This window comes from Canis lupus, chromosome 8, assembly GCF_003254725.2.
Source record: "Canis lupus dingo isolate Sandy chromosome 8, ASM325472v2, whole genome shotgun sequence".
NCBI classification, from domain to species: domain Eukaryota; kingdom Metazoa; phylum Chordata; class Mammalia; order Carnivora; family Canidae; genus Canis; species Canis lupus.
The window spans coordinates 73,124,541-73,138,365 of NC_064250.1; the positions used below are offsets into that span (position 1 = coordinate 73,124,541).

General features: G+C 55.0%; 1 long non-coding RNA gene and 1 gene segment (V, D, J or C); both read right to left on the bottom strand.

Moving 5' to 3' along the window:
- Positions 1–4,926: 4,926 nt before the first annotated feature.
- On the bottom strand, positions 4,927–8,360 carry LOC125755505 (uncharacterized). Its single transcript, XR_007412220.1, has 2 exons — positions 7,801–8,360; positions 4,927–6,158 (listed from the first exon to the last, which is right to left on the bottom strand). It is a non-coding gene; the product is annotated as an uncharacterized LOC125755505 (long non-coding RNA).
- Positions 8,361–9,183: 823 nt separating this feature from the next.
- Positions 9,184–13,825, bottom strand: part of LOC125755510 (immunoglobulin heavy constant gamma 1-like) — a gene marked incomplete at its 5' end in the record, with an annotated part of 97,386 nt that continues 92,744 nt past the window's right edge. The window contains 4 exon segments of the C gene segment in view: positions 9,184–9,656; positions 9,763–10,092; positions 10,221–10,271; positions 10,583–10,873. Of these exon segments, the coding sequence occupies positions 9,328–9,656; positions 9,763–10,092; positions 10,221–10,271; positions 10,583–10,873 (1,001 nt within the window).

Consider the following 13,825-nt stretch of genomic DNA (forward strand, 5'->3'; position numbering starts at 1 on the left):
GACTCTGCATCTCAGTCTCTTACTTCTCATTATTCACCTCCTAGTTCTGTGACACTGAGTTATATCTCCTATCTCTCATCCTTCCCCTCCTGGTTTTGTGACTCTGGGTCTCTATCTCTTACCTCTCATAGTTGTCCAATTTCTTATGTGATTCTGGATCTCTGTTATCTCACATAATTGCCTCTGGCTCTGTGACCCTGGAACTCTATCTCTTCCCTCTCATAATTCTGCTCCAGGCTCTGTGACTCTGCCTCTCTATCCCTTAACTCTCATCCATCTCCACTTGTTCTGTGATCCTGGGTCTCTATCTCTTACCTCTCATAATTCCCCTCCTTTTTGTGTGACTCTGGATCTCTATCTCTTAATTCTCCTCAAACTCCTCTTGGTTCTGTGACTCTGGGTCTTTATCTCTTACTTCTCTACTTTCTCATTCTCATTTTGTGACTCTATGGCTCTATCCCTTTCCTCTCACCATTCTCCTCCTGGTTCTATGACTGTGGATCTCTATCTCTTACCTCTTACATCTCTCATCCTGGTTCTGTCACCCTGGGTCTCTGTCTCTTACCTCTCATCAATCCCCTCCTGCTTCTGTGACTCTGGGTCTCTATCTCTTACCTCTCATCGCTTTTCCTCTTTTTTGTGACCCTGGGTCTCCATCTGTTACCTCTAAATAATTTCCTCCTGACTCTGACTCTGGAACTCTATCACTTACCTCTCATAATTCACTTCCTGGTTTTGAGACTCTGGGTCTCTATCTCTTACCTCATCATCCACCTCCTGGTTCTGTGACCTGGATCTCTATATCCTCTTTCTCATCCTTCCCCTCATGGTTATGTGACTCTGGGTCTCTATCTCTTACCTCTCATCATTCTCCTCTTGGGTCTGTGACTCTGCCTCTCTATCTCTTACCTCTCATCATTCTCCTCCTGGGTCTGTGGCACTGGGTATCTCTTACCTCTGATAATTCTCTTCCTGGCTCTGTGACTGGTTCTTTAACTCTTACCTCTCATACTTCTCCTACTCGTTCTGTAACTCTAGGTCTGTATCTCTAACCTCTCATCCTTCCCTTCCTGGTTTTGTGACTCTGGGTCTCTATTTCTTAGCTCTCATCATTCTCCTCTTCTTTCTGTGATCCTGGGTCTCTATCTCTTACCACTTACATTTCTCCACCTTGTTCTGTACACTGGGTCTCTCTCTCTTATCTCTCATCAATCACCATCTAGTTCTGTATCCTGGGTCTCTATCTCTTACTACTCTGTATCTGTGCTTCTGGGTCTCTATCTCTAACTTCCCATTTGTCTCCTCCTGTTCTGGGTCACTATCCTTTACCTGTCATCATTCTCCTCCTTTTTGTGTGACTCTGGGTCTCATTCTCTTACCCCTCATTAATCTTCTCCGGATTCTTGACTCTGGAACTCTATCTCTTCCATCTCATAATTCATCTCCTGGTTCAGTGACTCTGGGTTGTTTCTCCAATCTCTCATCATTCACCTCCTGATTCTGTGCCTCTGGGTCTCTCTCTCTTACCTCTCATCTTTCACCTCCTCATTCTGCCACCTGGTCTCACTTTTTTACCACTCATCCATCCCCCCTTCTTGTTTTGTGACTCTTGGTCCCTATCTCTTACCTTCCATCAATCTCTATTTGGTTGTGACCCTGGTCTCTCATCTCATCTCTTTCTCTCATCATTCTCCTACTGATTCTGTGGCTCTCTGTCTATATCTTACCTCTCATCTATGTGCACCTTGCTCTGTAACGTAGGGTCTCTATCTCTTATCTCTCACATTTATCTCCTGGGTCTGTGACTTGGGGCTGTATCTCTTACCTCTCATTCTCGTTATGGTCCTGTGGCTCTGGGTTTCTAAGTCTTACCTCTCATCATTCTCCTGCTGGTTCTGTGATTCTGTCTCTCTATCTATTGCTTCTCATCATTCACCTCCTGGTTTTGTGACTCTGGGTATCTATCCCTTCTCATCATTCTCCTGGTGATGCAATGTTGCATCTCTATCTCTTATGTCTCTTCATTCACCTCTTGCTTAAGTGACTCTGGGCTTCTATCTCTTACCTTATTTCATTCTTCTCCTTGTTCTGTGACCTGGGTGTTTACCTCTTACCTCTCATCATTCACCTCCTAGTTTTGTGATTCTGGGTCTTTTTATCTTACTCTCATCATTCTCCACCTTGTTCTGTGACACTGGGTCTCTATCTCCTACCTGTCATACTTATGCTGTGGTTCTTTCAGTTTGGGACTCTCTCTCTTACTTCTCATAATTCCCCTCTTGATTCTGTAACTCTGCATCTATATCTCTTACCCCTGATCATTCTCCCCCGGCTTATGTGACTCTGGTTCTCCATCTCTTACTTCTCATCCTTCCTTTTCTGTTTCTGTGACTCTGCATCTCTTTCTCTTATGTCTCATCATTTTCCTCCTGTTGTGTGACTCTGGGTCTCTATCTCTTGCGTCTCATTTTTCTGTGTCCAGGTTCTGTGACCTTGAGTCTCTATCCCTCACTTCTCCTCATTCCTCTCCTGGTTCTGTGACTCCTCGTCTCTTATCTCTTAATTCTCATTATTCACTTCCTGCTGGTGTGACTATTTGTCTCTATCTCTTACATCTCATCCTTCTCCTCCTGGGCCTGTAGCTCTGCATCTTCATCTCTTACCTCCCATCATTCTCCTCCTACTTGTGTGACTGGGGATCTCTTTCTCTTAATTCTAATTCTTTTCTTCCTAGGTCTGTGACTCTGGGTCTCTATCTCCTACTTCTAATGTATTTCCTCTGAATCTTTTACTACTGAGTTTTCTGATACATAATCTCTGCTTATATAAATGTCAAATACTGTGTGTGTGTCACAGGGTTTATGTGGGAGGTGAGGGTCATCCATGTGCTAGAAAGGTCACAGGTGGGAGCCCCAGAGCCTGGTGGGTGATAGTACTCACAGAGGAGGTGTTATAGTCCAAGGGTGAGGGTATAGCTCTGTCTGCTTTTGGTATCTGCAAGGAGGACACAGTGTGGTCCTGCCTCTGCCTCTGAGTCGTGTGTGTCTCCTACAACCTAGGGGTGTCTCTTGAGGAACTGAGACCTCCCAGTAACCACGGGGACAGAATCTCGACTCCAGCCTGCTGGCCCAGGTACTGAGGCCTAAGGAGACCAGCATGAGAACAACGTTTCCCTAGTCTTTATTGATGCCCCACCTGCCCTCACTCCTCATTTACCTGGAAAACATGGTCACTCTATCCCCAAGTGGAGTTCACACAAGATTCCCTGCAGTGTCCTTCCTTTCTTTTAAAATTAAAAAAAATTATATTTTTTTATTGGAGTTTGATTTGCCAACATATAGTATATCACCCAGTTCTCATCCCATCAAGTGCCCCTATCAGTGCCTGTCACCAGTCACCCCATCCCCCGTCTACTTCCCCTTCCTCTACCCCTTGTTTGTTTCCCAGATTTTGGAGTCTCCCATGTTCTGTCTCCCTCTCTGATTTTCCCACTCATTTCTCTCCTTTCCCCTATAATCTTTTTCACTATTTTTTATATTCCTTGGATGAGTGAAATCATATGATGATTGTCCATCTCTGACTGACTTACTTCACTTAGGATAACACCTTCCAGTTCCATCCACGTTGAAGCAAATGGTGAGTATTCATCGTTTCTGATGGGTGAGGAATATTCCAATTTATGTATAGGCCACATCTTCTTTATCCATCATCTTTTGATGGACACTGAGGCTCCTTCCACAGTTTGGCTACTGTGGATATTGCTGCTATAAACATCAGGGTGGAGGTGTCCCGGCGTTTCACTGCATCTGTATCTTTGGGGTAAATCCCAGCAGTGCAATTGCTGGGTCGTAGGGCAGTTCTATATTTTTAAATTGTAGTTCAATTTGCCAACATATAGCATAACACCCAGTGCTCATCCCACCAAGTGCCCCCAGGGCAGTTCTATCTTTAACTCTATGAGGACCCTCCACACAGTTTTCCAGAGTGGCTGCACCAGTTCACATTCCCACCAATAGTGCAAGAAGGTCCCCCTTTTTCCACATCCTTTCCAACATTTGTTGTTTCCTGTTTTGTTAATTTTCCCCATTCTCACTGGTGTGAGGTGGGATCTCATTGTGGTTTTGATTTATATTTCCCTGATGGCCAATGATGTGGAGCATTTTCTCATGTGCTTGTTGCTCATGTCTATGTATTACTCTGTGAAATTTCTGTTCAGGTATTTTGCCCATTTCATGATTGGATTGTTTGTTTCTTTGCTGTGGAGTTTAATAAGTTTGCAACATCCCTCCTGATCGGTGCCTGATCACTTGACTGGCATCCTGCTTTGCTTGTCTTTGCCAATGCTCTCCCCACGGTCTCGCCTGGCCTGGTCTTCACTAGTGATCCCATCTGGTCCTTGTGCGTGGACCCAACAGGCCTGTGCTCACCCAAATGTGTCCCACAAGTCTTGTGCCCTGACACAGGACCTCAGATTGTGGCTGATTTGAGATGGGTTCTTTGAGAGGTAACAAGGTGAAAGGAGGTAATTAGCCCCATCAGCATTGCTGGTCTTCCACATGGACTCCTGTCCTTGTAAGAGCAGGTGTCAGGATATGGGCAGTACAGGAGGTCAGCTGGAGGAGGACATGGGGAGGGGCCATGTGAGGCCTGCATCTCCCACTGCCGGCTACTAGGACTGTGAAAGCATAAATGCATGTGGTTTAAGATGCCAGAATGGGGGTCTTTGTCTGGCAGCCTTCACTGACTAATACACATCCAACACATGCCTGTTGCTCTGTCCACAGCCAGGGTGGCAGTCATTGTGCCTCCAGCCCCAGGCTGGGTCTGCTCCCCACCCGACTCCGACATCTGGAGGGAGCCAATGCATGGTGTGGCATGGCTGTGGATTTCACTCGCCCATTGACAGAGGAAGCCTTTCCCCAGTGATTTCTGGAATTTTTGAAGATTTTATTGTCTTTACAAAAAGAAAGAATCTGTAAGGAATTTAATATGCTCCAGAATTGTAAAGAGATTAAAACAAGCTAGCCAAGCTACAACAGTGGCTTTTGTTTGCATGATCCCTGCACATTCTCTCCCAGGGGGCACAGGGGCTCTGCTTCTTCTCCCCGGCATGGCCGTCTCAGGCCATATAGGGGCTCCCACCTGGCAGTAGCTCCAGGACAGGCAGAGATCCAGGTGTAGGGGCCCCCCGGCCATTATCCATGGCTGCAGGCTCTCTCTCTGCCCCCCATTCTTCTCCCCCAGAACTGCAAGCTAGAAGGAGTTCCTGCCCCATGGGGCTCAGGTCCAGGCCACAGGACAGAGTGGGCTGGGTCTGCTGCCTTAGCCTCCCAGGACCCTCCAGCTCTGTCCATGGAGCCTGTGTCCCTCTGCCTGAGACCAGGTCAGCAAGCCCCTCTCCAGGAGGCCTGTCTGGGTGACATAACTTCTTCCCCAAGTGTTGTCGTCCAGCAGGTGTGGGGCTCCTGCAGCAGCCTCAGGCCCGGGCCCTCTCACTGTGGTCTCCTCTGGTGGGGAAGACCTGACTGACTATTAGCGACATGTCAAGGGTTTCCCTGTTGGGTGACAGCAGACCATGGCTTCCTCTTGATGTGCTGGAACGTGCCTGTCTGGGGACATCCTGCATTCAGGAGCCTGGTCTGGACAGGGTGTGCACAGAGGCCATACCCTGCCCAGATAGACACTGAGCTCTCCAGCTCTCTGCCTCCTGTGGGAACGAATGAGCTGGTCTACCCAGGGGCCATCCCCTGAGGGCCATACTGCCCAATGCCTTAGTGTCTACATGGCCCCAGGCATATCTTGGTGATGGCCAGCAGGTGTCCATCAGCTCAGGTTGGGGGCATTCTTGGTGTTCTCTTGATTCTCCAGACAGTGGGTCAGGGGCAGGGACAGCCCATGGTGGCCACGAGGCCAGATGGTGGAGGTGCAGGCCCAGGATGACCGTGAGGTCAGAGCTTGGTGAGGTCAGAGAGTAGAGGAGCAGGCCTGGAAGCAGGCAAGTGGCACAAACTGAGGCACCCATTTCCTACATGGGGTCTAGGGCAATGCTGGACATCCATCTCAGAGGGCTTGCCCTAGGCCCCTTGCCTGATCATGTTCCTGTAATCGGGGACAATCGTGCGCTTCAACTCCACCACTGACGAGAAGATCCACTTTACCTGCATCAGGGAGGGGAGGGTGTGAGCTTGGCCTGGACCCCCACAGACTGCCTCCCTCCATGACCAAGCTCCTGCCCCCAAGGCTAGGTAATGTCAGGGGATCCTGGAAGGGACAGTGTTGTTAGAGGGAGCAGACAGTGAGAGGACAAGGATGGGACAGAGAAGGGACAGTGTGGGGGTAGTGAGGAGATAGGAGATAGTGATGAGACTTTGTGGGCACAGTGAGGGACATTTTGCAGATAGTGAGAAGACAGTGAGGGGACAGTGAGGAGAGAGTGAGGGGTCTGTGTGGAGACAGTGAGGCTTCAGTGAGAGTATAGTGAGAGGACAGTGAGCAGACCCTTTGGGGACACTGAGAGCATAGAAAGCTGACATTTTCATGACAGTGTGGGGACAGTGAGCAGACAGTATTTGGACATTATGTATATGGTGAGGGGATACCATATGTGGGGACAGTGTGGGGACATTGAGAGGACTCTGAGAGGACTCTGAGGAGACAGTGAGGGAACAGTGAGGGGATAATTGGGAACAGTGTAGGGACAATAGGGGACAGAGAGGGGATGTGAAGGGACAGAGTGACAACAATGAGGGGACAGTGTGAGTAAGTGAAGGAGACAGTGAGGGGAGAGTGAGAGGAAATTGAGGCCACAGTGAGGGGACAGTGATTGGACAATTTGGCGACTGTGTGGGGACCATGTGAGGACAGTGAGGGAACTATGAGGGGACTGTGATTACACAATGAGAAGACAATGAAGGGACATCGGAGGAAATTGGAGACATTGCAGAGATCATGAGGAGAGAGTGAGTGGACAGTGAGGAGACAGTGATAGGAATGTGAGGATAAAGTGTGGGGACAGTGAGAAGACAGTTAGGGCACAATGTGGGGACAATGTGAGGACAGTGAGTGGACAGTGTAGTGACAGTGTGGGAACTGTGAGGGGACATTTTGGGGATGGTGAGGGGATAGTGATGGGACCATTGGGGGTACTGTGAGGAGATAGTGAGGAGAGAGTTAGGGGACAATGTGGGGGCAGTGAGGGGACAGTGAGGAGACAGTGAGGAAATAGTGAGGGACAGTGAAGAGAAAGTGTGGGAAATGTGTGGAGAGAGTGAAAAAACAGTGAGTGGATAGTGAGGAGAAGTGTGGGGACAGTGAGGAGTCAGTGAGAGGACAGTTAGGTGACAATGAGGAGACACTGAGGAGGCGGTGAGGATACTGTGAGGAGACAGTGTGAGGACAGTGAAGAGAAAGTGAGGAGGTGAGATAGTGCAGAGACACTGTGGGACAGCAAGGAGAGAGTGAGAAGGCAGTGATGGTGCCTTGAGGAGACAGTGTGAGGACAGTGAGGGGACAGTGAGGAGCCAGTGGAGGCACAGTGTAGGGACATGAGGGGACTGTGAGGAGACTGCGAGAGGACAGTCTGTGGAATGTGTGAGGATTGTGAGAGGATGGTGAGGGGACAGTGAGGGGATACCGTGGGGACATTATACAGATAGGTAGAGGACAGTGAAGGGACAGCGAAGAGACATCATGCAAAATTGTAGGATCACCACGTGGGCATTGTGGGGTCTGTGCAGGCACATGGTGAGGACAGCGACGGGACAGTGGGCCATAGTCTGGGGACAGTACGGGTGTGCCCACCTTGAAGAGGGTGACAGTGGCGCTGTAGCACACGCTGAGCAGGAAGAGGGTGATGAAGATGGAGATGGTGGTCCACAGTCCGTCCAACTCCCCGTCCTGGTCTTCAGCACAGCTGTCATCCAGGATCAGTTCTGGACAGGAAGGGGATGGTTAGTCTCATGCATGCCTGAGGGGTTGATTCCCTGAGGGACAGTCACAGCCCTCTACAACCCTGGGTGCCAGCCTCACACCCCAGCCCTACCGCTTGGGCCAGGCAAGTGGAGGACCTGCACCCTCTCTGCTCTGCCCTGTGCTGGGACCCTGTGGGGAGAATGAGCCCTGACTGCCACACCTCCTCTTGCCCTGGGGGTCCAGGCCCTTGTGGGAGGGTCAGCAGAGAATAAGAAAGGGCCCAGAGTGACAGGGAGTGTCTCTAGTGAACAAGTGGGTGAGAGCATCAGGATAAGCTGGGTTGTGGGGGTTTTGTGCACCTCAAGAGGGGGTGTAGGTTCCCTGGGGCAGAGGAGGGCAGGTCGGTGTGGACAGTGTGTGGATGAGCTGCTGAGCAGCTGACAGGTGTTGGGGGGAGGACCAGGGTGTTGTCCATGATGAGGGTTCCCAAGACTGGCTCTGCTCTGGGCACTGCAGTTGGTCCTGTGTGAGGCCCAGGGTAGACCTCTGTGTGTGTGTGTGTGTGTCTGTGTGTGTGTGAGAAGGTGGCGGTGCTCAGCGCATTGGGTTTGTTTTCAGTGGATCTGGACTCAGCGTCCATGTGGAGGTCTCCAATGGTCCCTCCCCTGGGCACTCAGGGCCACCTGCCTCTGCCCCACTGGGGCACGGGGTGAGTGTCCCCATGAGTGGATGGGCCTGAACCAGGGTGGATGAACTCAGGTGGGACCTCCTCACTGGAGGCAGGGTGTGGGACTGTACATGGATGGAGTGTCTGAGGGCAAACAGGGCCTGTTTCCTCCCAACGGGACAGGCATGGCTACTGTGTTGACACAGAGCTACCAAGCAGAGCTCTCCACAGGCCCAGGGGACAGGGAGCCCAGGGCATGAGGACAGGCCAGTGTCCCACAACTCGGAACAGAGGCAGGAAGGTCTGTGTGCTCATTTCCCTGAGGGGCCCTGGAGGGGAGAACTACTGCCATCCACATCCACACACCCCAGCCCTGGCTAGCTTCTGGCTGGATTGAGGGCCCACAGGGGCTGGACCTCTGGCAAAGCACACTCCCCAGGCTCAGGCAGCTCCTGGCCCCATGTTGTGGCAGCCTGTGCAGCCCTCCCCACTCAAGGTGCAGAGCTCACCCACCAATGGTGACACCTTAGACTCAGAGCTGGCCTGCCCGTACCACCCAGTGCCCGGGTGTCCTGGGCTCTGTCCCGGAAAGAACCATGACAGCGTGCAGGGTCCCAGGGCAGTACTGGGTGCTTTATTTCATGCCAGGTGCCTACCCGGGGTTATGTACACAAGGATGGGGCCTCAGGCATCCTCATGGGATCCTGAGAGCCAAGGGTGGGGGGCTTGCTGGGTGCCGGGCGTGTTGCTCATTTACCCGGAGAATGGGAGAGGGATTTCTGTGTGTAGTGGTTGTGTAGAGCTTCATGCATCACCGCACATATGAAGGTGTCTCCCCGCTGCCAGCGGCTCTTGTCCACAGAGAGCTTGCTGTATAGGAAGTAGGACCCATCCTCATCCAGCTGGGGCGGGGTCATGCGGTACTTGCTCTCAGGCTCCTGCTGTCCATTGCTCTGCCACTCCACATCAATCTCAGGTGGGAAGAAGTCTTTGACCAGACAGGTCAGGGTGACCGTATTCTTGCTCATCTCATCCCGCGATGGCGGCAGGACATACACATTAGGCTGATGGGCCTGCCCTGTGGGGTAAAGGGTCAGCACAGATGGTCAACACCAGGATGGAGGGCTGGTCTTAGTTTATAGGGCAACTCTTCCTCCCTGCAGCCCCTATGCCCTGCTGCCTACCTGGGGTCTTGGAGATGATCTCCTCAATGGGGGATGGGAGGGCTTTGTTGTTGACTTTGCACTTGAACTGCTTCCCTGAAAGCCAGTCCTGGTGCCCAATGGGGAGGACACTGACCACACGGTAGGTGCCATTGGACTGCTCCTCACGAGGCTGCGTGTTGGCTGTTTGCACCTGCTTACTATCCACGAACCAGCTGATCTGCACCTCAGGGTTTTCTGGGTCCAGATCCACCACCACACAAGTGACTGTGGGTGTCCGGGCAGTCACGAGGATGTCCTTGGGTTTTGGGGGAAAGATGAAGACCGAAGGCCCTCCCAGCAGGCCACAACCTGGAAGGGGAAACAGCGTACAGAGGTCAGGTTTGGGTGACTTCCTCTTGAGCACCCATTAACCCATAAGGCTGTGCTTGGTTGTGCATCATCTGCTTGGGGTGCAGAGCGGGGCCCTGCTGACTCACCTGGGCATGGGCAGTTGTTACAGTTACACTTGCACTCGCATTCTTTGACCACTGCAAAGAGAGCAGACTGGGGGTTACTGGGAGCCCGGGGTGGGCACAGATCATGGGGTGAACTTAGGTCAGGCCAGCTCATGAGGGGATCTGCGACCAGTGGCACCCAATGGGTCCCGGGAATACAGTGGGGAATGCAGTCTGTGGTCATCTAGACCAGGCAGCCACGCCCAGAGGACACCCTCCCAGAAAGGGGAGCCCTTCAGGGCGGGGAGACTGAGGTGACTCACTCCCCGGTGCCATGGGTCCGAGAGAGACAGCTGACCTGGCCTGTCCCTGAGTGGACCCCTCTCTGAGGTCCAACGTCTCACCTGGCTTGTCTACTTTAGTGTTGGTGGCCGGGTGGGCCACATTGCAGGTGAAGGTCTCGCTGGGCCACCTGCTGGAGGGCACTGTCACCATGCTGCTGAGGGAGTAGAGCCCTGAGGACTGCAGGATGGACGGGAAGGTGTGCACACCGCTGGTCAAGGAGCCGGAATTCCAGGACACAGTTACAGGCTCGGGGATGTAGCCTGACACCAGGCAGGCCAGGGCCACCGTGGAGCCGGATTGGGACCCACAGCTGGGGGCCAGTGGGAAAACCGAGGGGGCCGTGGTGGAGGCTGCAAGAGAGGAGGCTGTGAGACCCCCAGGGTCTCAGGGGTCTGGGCCTGGGGTGGCTATGGGCACCACGCCCACGTGCTTTAGGGAGTCTGGACACCAGGCACGTGGCCCAGCTGTCTGTGGCCACAGAACCTGGACTCATCAGCCTGGTCAGTGCTGGGTGACCACCTGGATCACGTCCCCAGGGCCTCGGCCGCTGGGTCCCCACTCAGGTTTTCTCTGGCCGCCCCACCTGACCACAGCCTCTGTGGGAGCCCCGACCTGGGGGTCCTATACCCAGCAGGTTCCTGCGGGTCCCCTAAGCCCAGGCCTGTCATCCCCGTCTGACCCTGTATTGCCCCAGTAGGGATTTGCACCCACTGCCCAGGACCCTCAGCACGGAGCTCTCATCCTGAGCTTCCATGTGCCCTCCAGGTGTCACGACGTCTGAGTGGGCTCTGCAGCCAAGCACCCGGGCCCCGGATCCTGTCTCTGCCCAAGCCGTCAGGACTGCCCCAGGCCTTCCAGGTATGGCTTCCTGACATCCCTCAGGGCAGCTCCTGTCTTGGCCCTCGCCTTTACCACCCCTGCTCTGGGGCCCAGGCAGCTCCCAAAGGCCTCCCACACCCAGGGCTGCCTTGAGCCTGTGCACCCCTTGGGGTGGGAGGGAGCGCGGCCCTGCCCTGGCTGTCCCCGTCCTGCCTGGTGACAGCAAGTAAGCTGCAGCTCAGACGCCACCACCCGCCGGCTTGTCCCCTCAGACCTGGGCCCTGCTGCTCAGCTCAGGGCCCTGAAGCTGCCCCTCAGATGCCCACCACTGCTGGCTGCCCTGCCTTGGGCTCCCCACAGGCCCCTTGTTCTCCTGCCTCTGGATCCTCGGCCCTGCACCCTGGGACCTGGCTGGCCATGAGCCCCCTCCCGGGCCTGTCTCAGGGGCCTGCAGAATGGCGCTGCTACCCTGACTGGAAACCTGTGGCTCCCTCCTTCCTAGAGTAGCCCCCCTTCCCCTGGGTCCCAAGGCCTTCCCGGTGAGGCTCTGCTCCCCACCCAGCCTCACCCCCTCACACTCCTCAGCTCCAGGAGGCTCAGCTGCCCCAACTCTCAGCCCTTGTGCGGGGAGCGCCAGCTCAGCCACCACCCAGTCCAGCCTCGCTGGGGCTCAGGTCTCAGTGCTGACATTCTGGAACAAGGCGGCACCTCCCTGCCCCCCTGGGCCTCCGAGACGGGGCATGTTTTGGGAACTTGCTGAGCTGAGATCTGAGCGCACCCCTGCCCCTCCTGCTCCCCATCTGCCCTGCTCCCCTGCACCTGCTCCCTTCTCCCTGGGCTCCTGGGGTGACCCCTGCCTCTTCTGCTCCCCCACCTGTTCCCGGTCCCCTGCACCTGCTCCCCTTCACCTGCTCCCCTGCTCCCTGAGATCCTGGGGTGATCCCTGAACCTCCTGCTCCCCCACCTGCCCTGGGCACCTGCAACAACTCCCTGCTGCCTGAGCTCCTGCGGTGACCCCCCCCTGCTCTCCCACTTGCCCTGCGCACCTTAATCAGCTCCCCTGCTCCCTGGGCTTCCGGGTGACTCCTGCCCCGCCTGCTCCTTCAGGGGCCCCTGCTCTCCTGCACCAGCTCCCCTGTTTCCTGAGCTCCTGGCATAACCCTTGCTCCTCCTGCTCCCCACCTACCCTGCCCACTTACACCATCTCCCCTGCTCCTTGGGCTCCTGGGGTTACTACTGCCCCTCCTGTTCCCCACTTGCCCTTGCTCACCTGCACCAGATCTCCTGACCCCTGGGGCCAGGGGGGAGACCCCTGCCCCTCCTGTTCCCTATCTGACCCTGCTCACCTGCAGCAGCTCCTTGCTTCCTGGACTCCTGGGGTGACTCCTGCCCTTCCTGCTCCTCCACCTGCCCTGCTAACCTGCACCAGCTCCCTTGCTCCCTGGGCTCGGGGTGACCTCTGCCCATTCTACTCACCCACCTGCCCCTGTTCCCCAGCATGAGCTCCCCTACTCCCTGTACTCCTGGATGACCCCTGCACCTCCAGCTCCCCACCTACCCTGCTCACTTACACTAGCACCCCTGCACCCACTCCCTGCTCCCTGGGCTCCTTGGGGACCCCTGCCCTCCTGCTCCCCTTCCTGTCCTGCTCACCTGCACCCCGTCCCTGTTCCCTGGGCTCCTGGGGTTACCCCTGCCCCTCCTGCTCTCCCACCTACCCTGCTCAACTGCACCAGCTCCTGGGCTTCTTGAGCTGTGGGGTGATTCCTGCCCCTCCTCCTCCCCCACTTGCCCTGTTCACCAGCTCCCCTGCTGGATATGACCTGGAGTGACCCCTGCCCCTCTTGTTCTCTGAGGTGCCCCTGCTCCCCTGCACCCACTCCCCCTGTTCCCCAGGCTCCTGGGGGTGACCCCCTTCCCTGCTTCTTCCCTACCTGCCCTGCTCACCTGCACCAGTTCCCCTGCATTCTGGTCTCCTGGGGTGACCCCTGCCCCTCTTTCCCCCCACCTGCCCTGCTCCTCTGCTCCAGCTCCCCTGCTCCCTGAGCTCCTTGGTGACTCCTGCTGTTCTACTCCCCCCTGCCCTTCTCACCTGCGCCAGCTCCCCTGCTCCCTGAGCTCCTGGGGTGACCCCTGCCCCTCCTACTCCCCCACCTCCTCCTGCTCACCTACACCAGCTCCCCCTGCCCCCTGATTTCCTGGGGTGACCCCTGCCCATCCTGTTCTCCCGCTGGCCCCTGATCACCTGTACCTGCTCCTCCTGCCCTGTGAGGTCTTGTGGTGACTCCTGCCTCTCCTGCTCCCTCACTTCCCCTGCTCCCCTGCACTAGCTCCTGGGCTCCTTAAGCTTTGGGGTGACCCCTGCCCCTCCTGCTCCCCCACCTGCTCTGCTCCATGGCACCCGCTCCCCTGCTCCCTGGGCTCCTGAGGTGACCCCTGCCCCTCTTGCTCCCCCACTGCCCTGCTCACCTGCATCAGCTCCC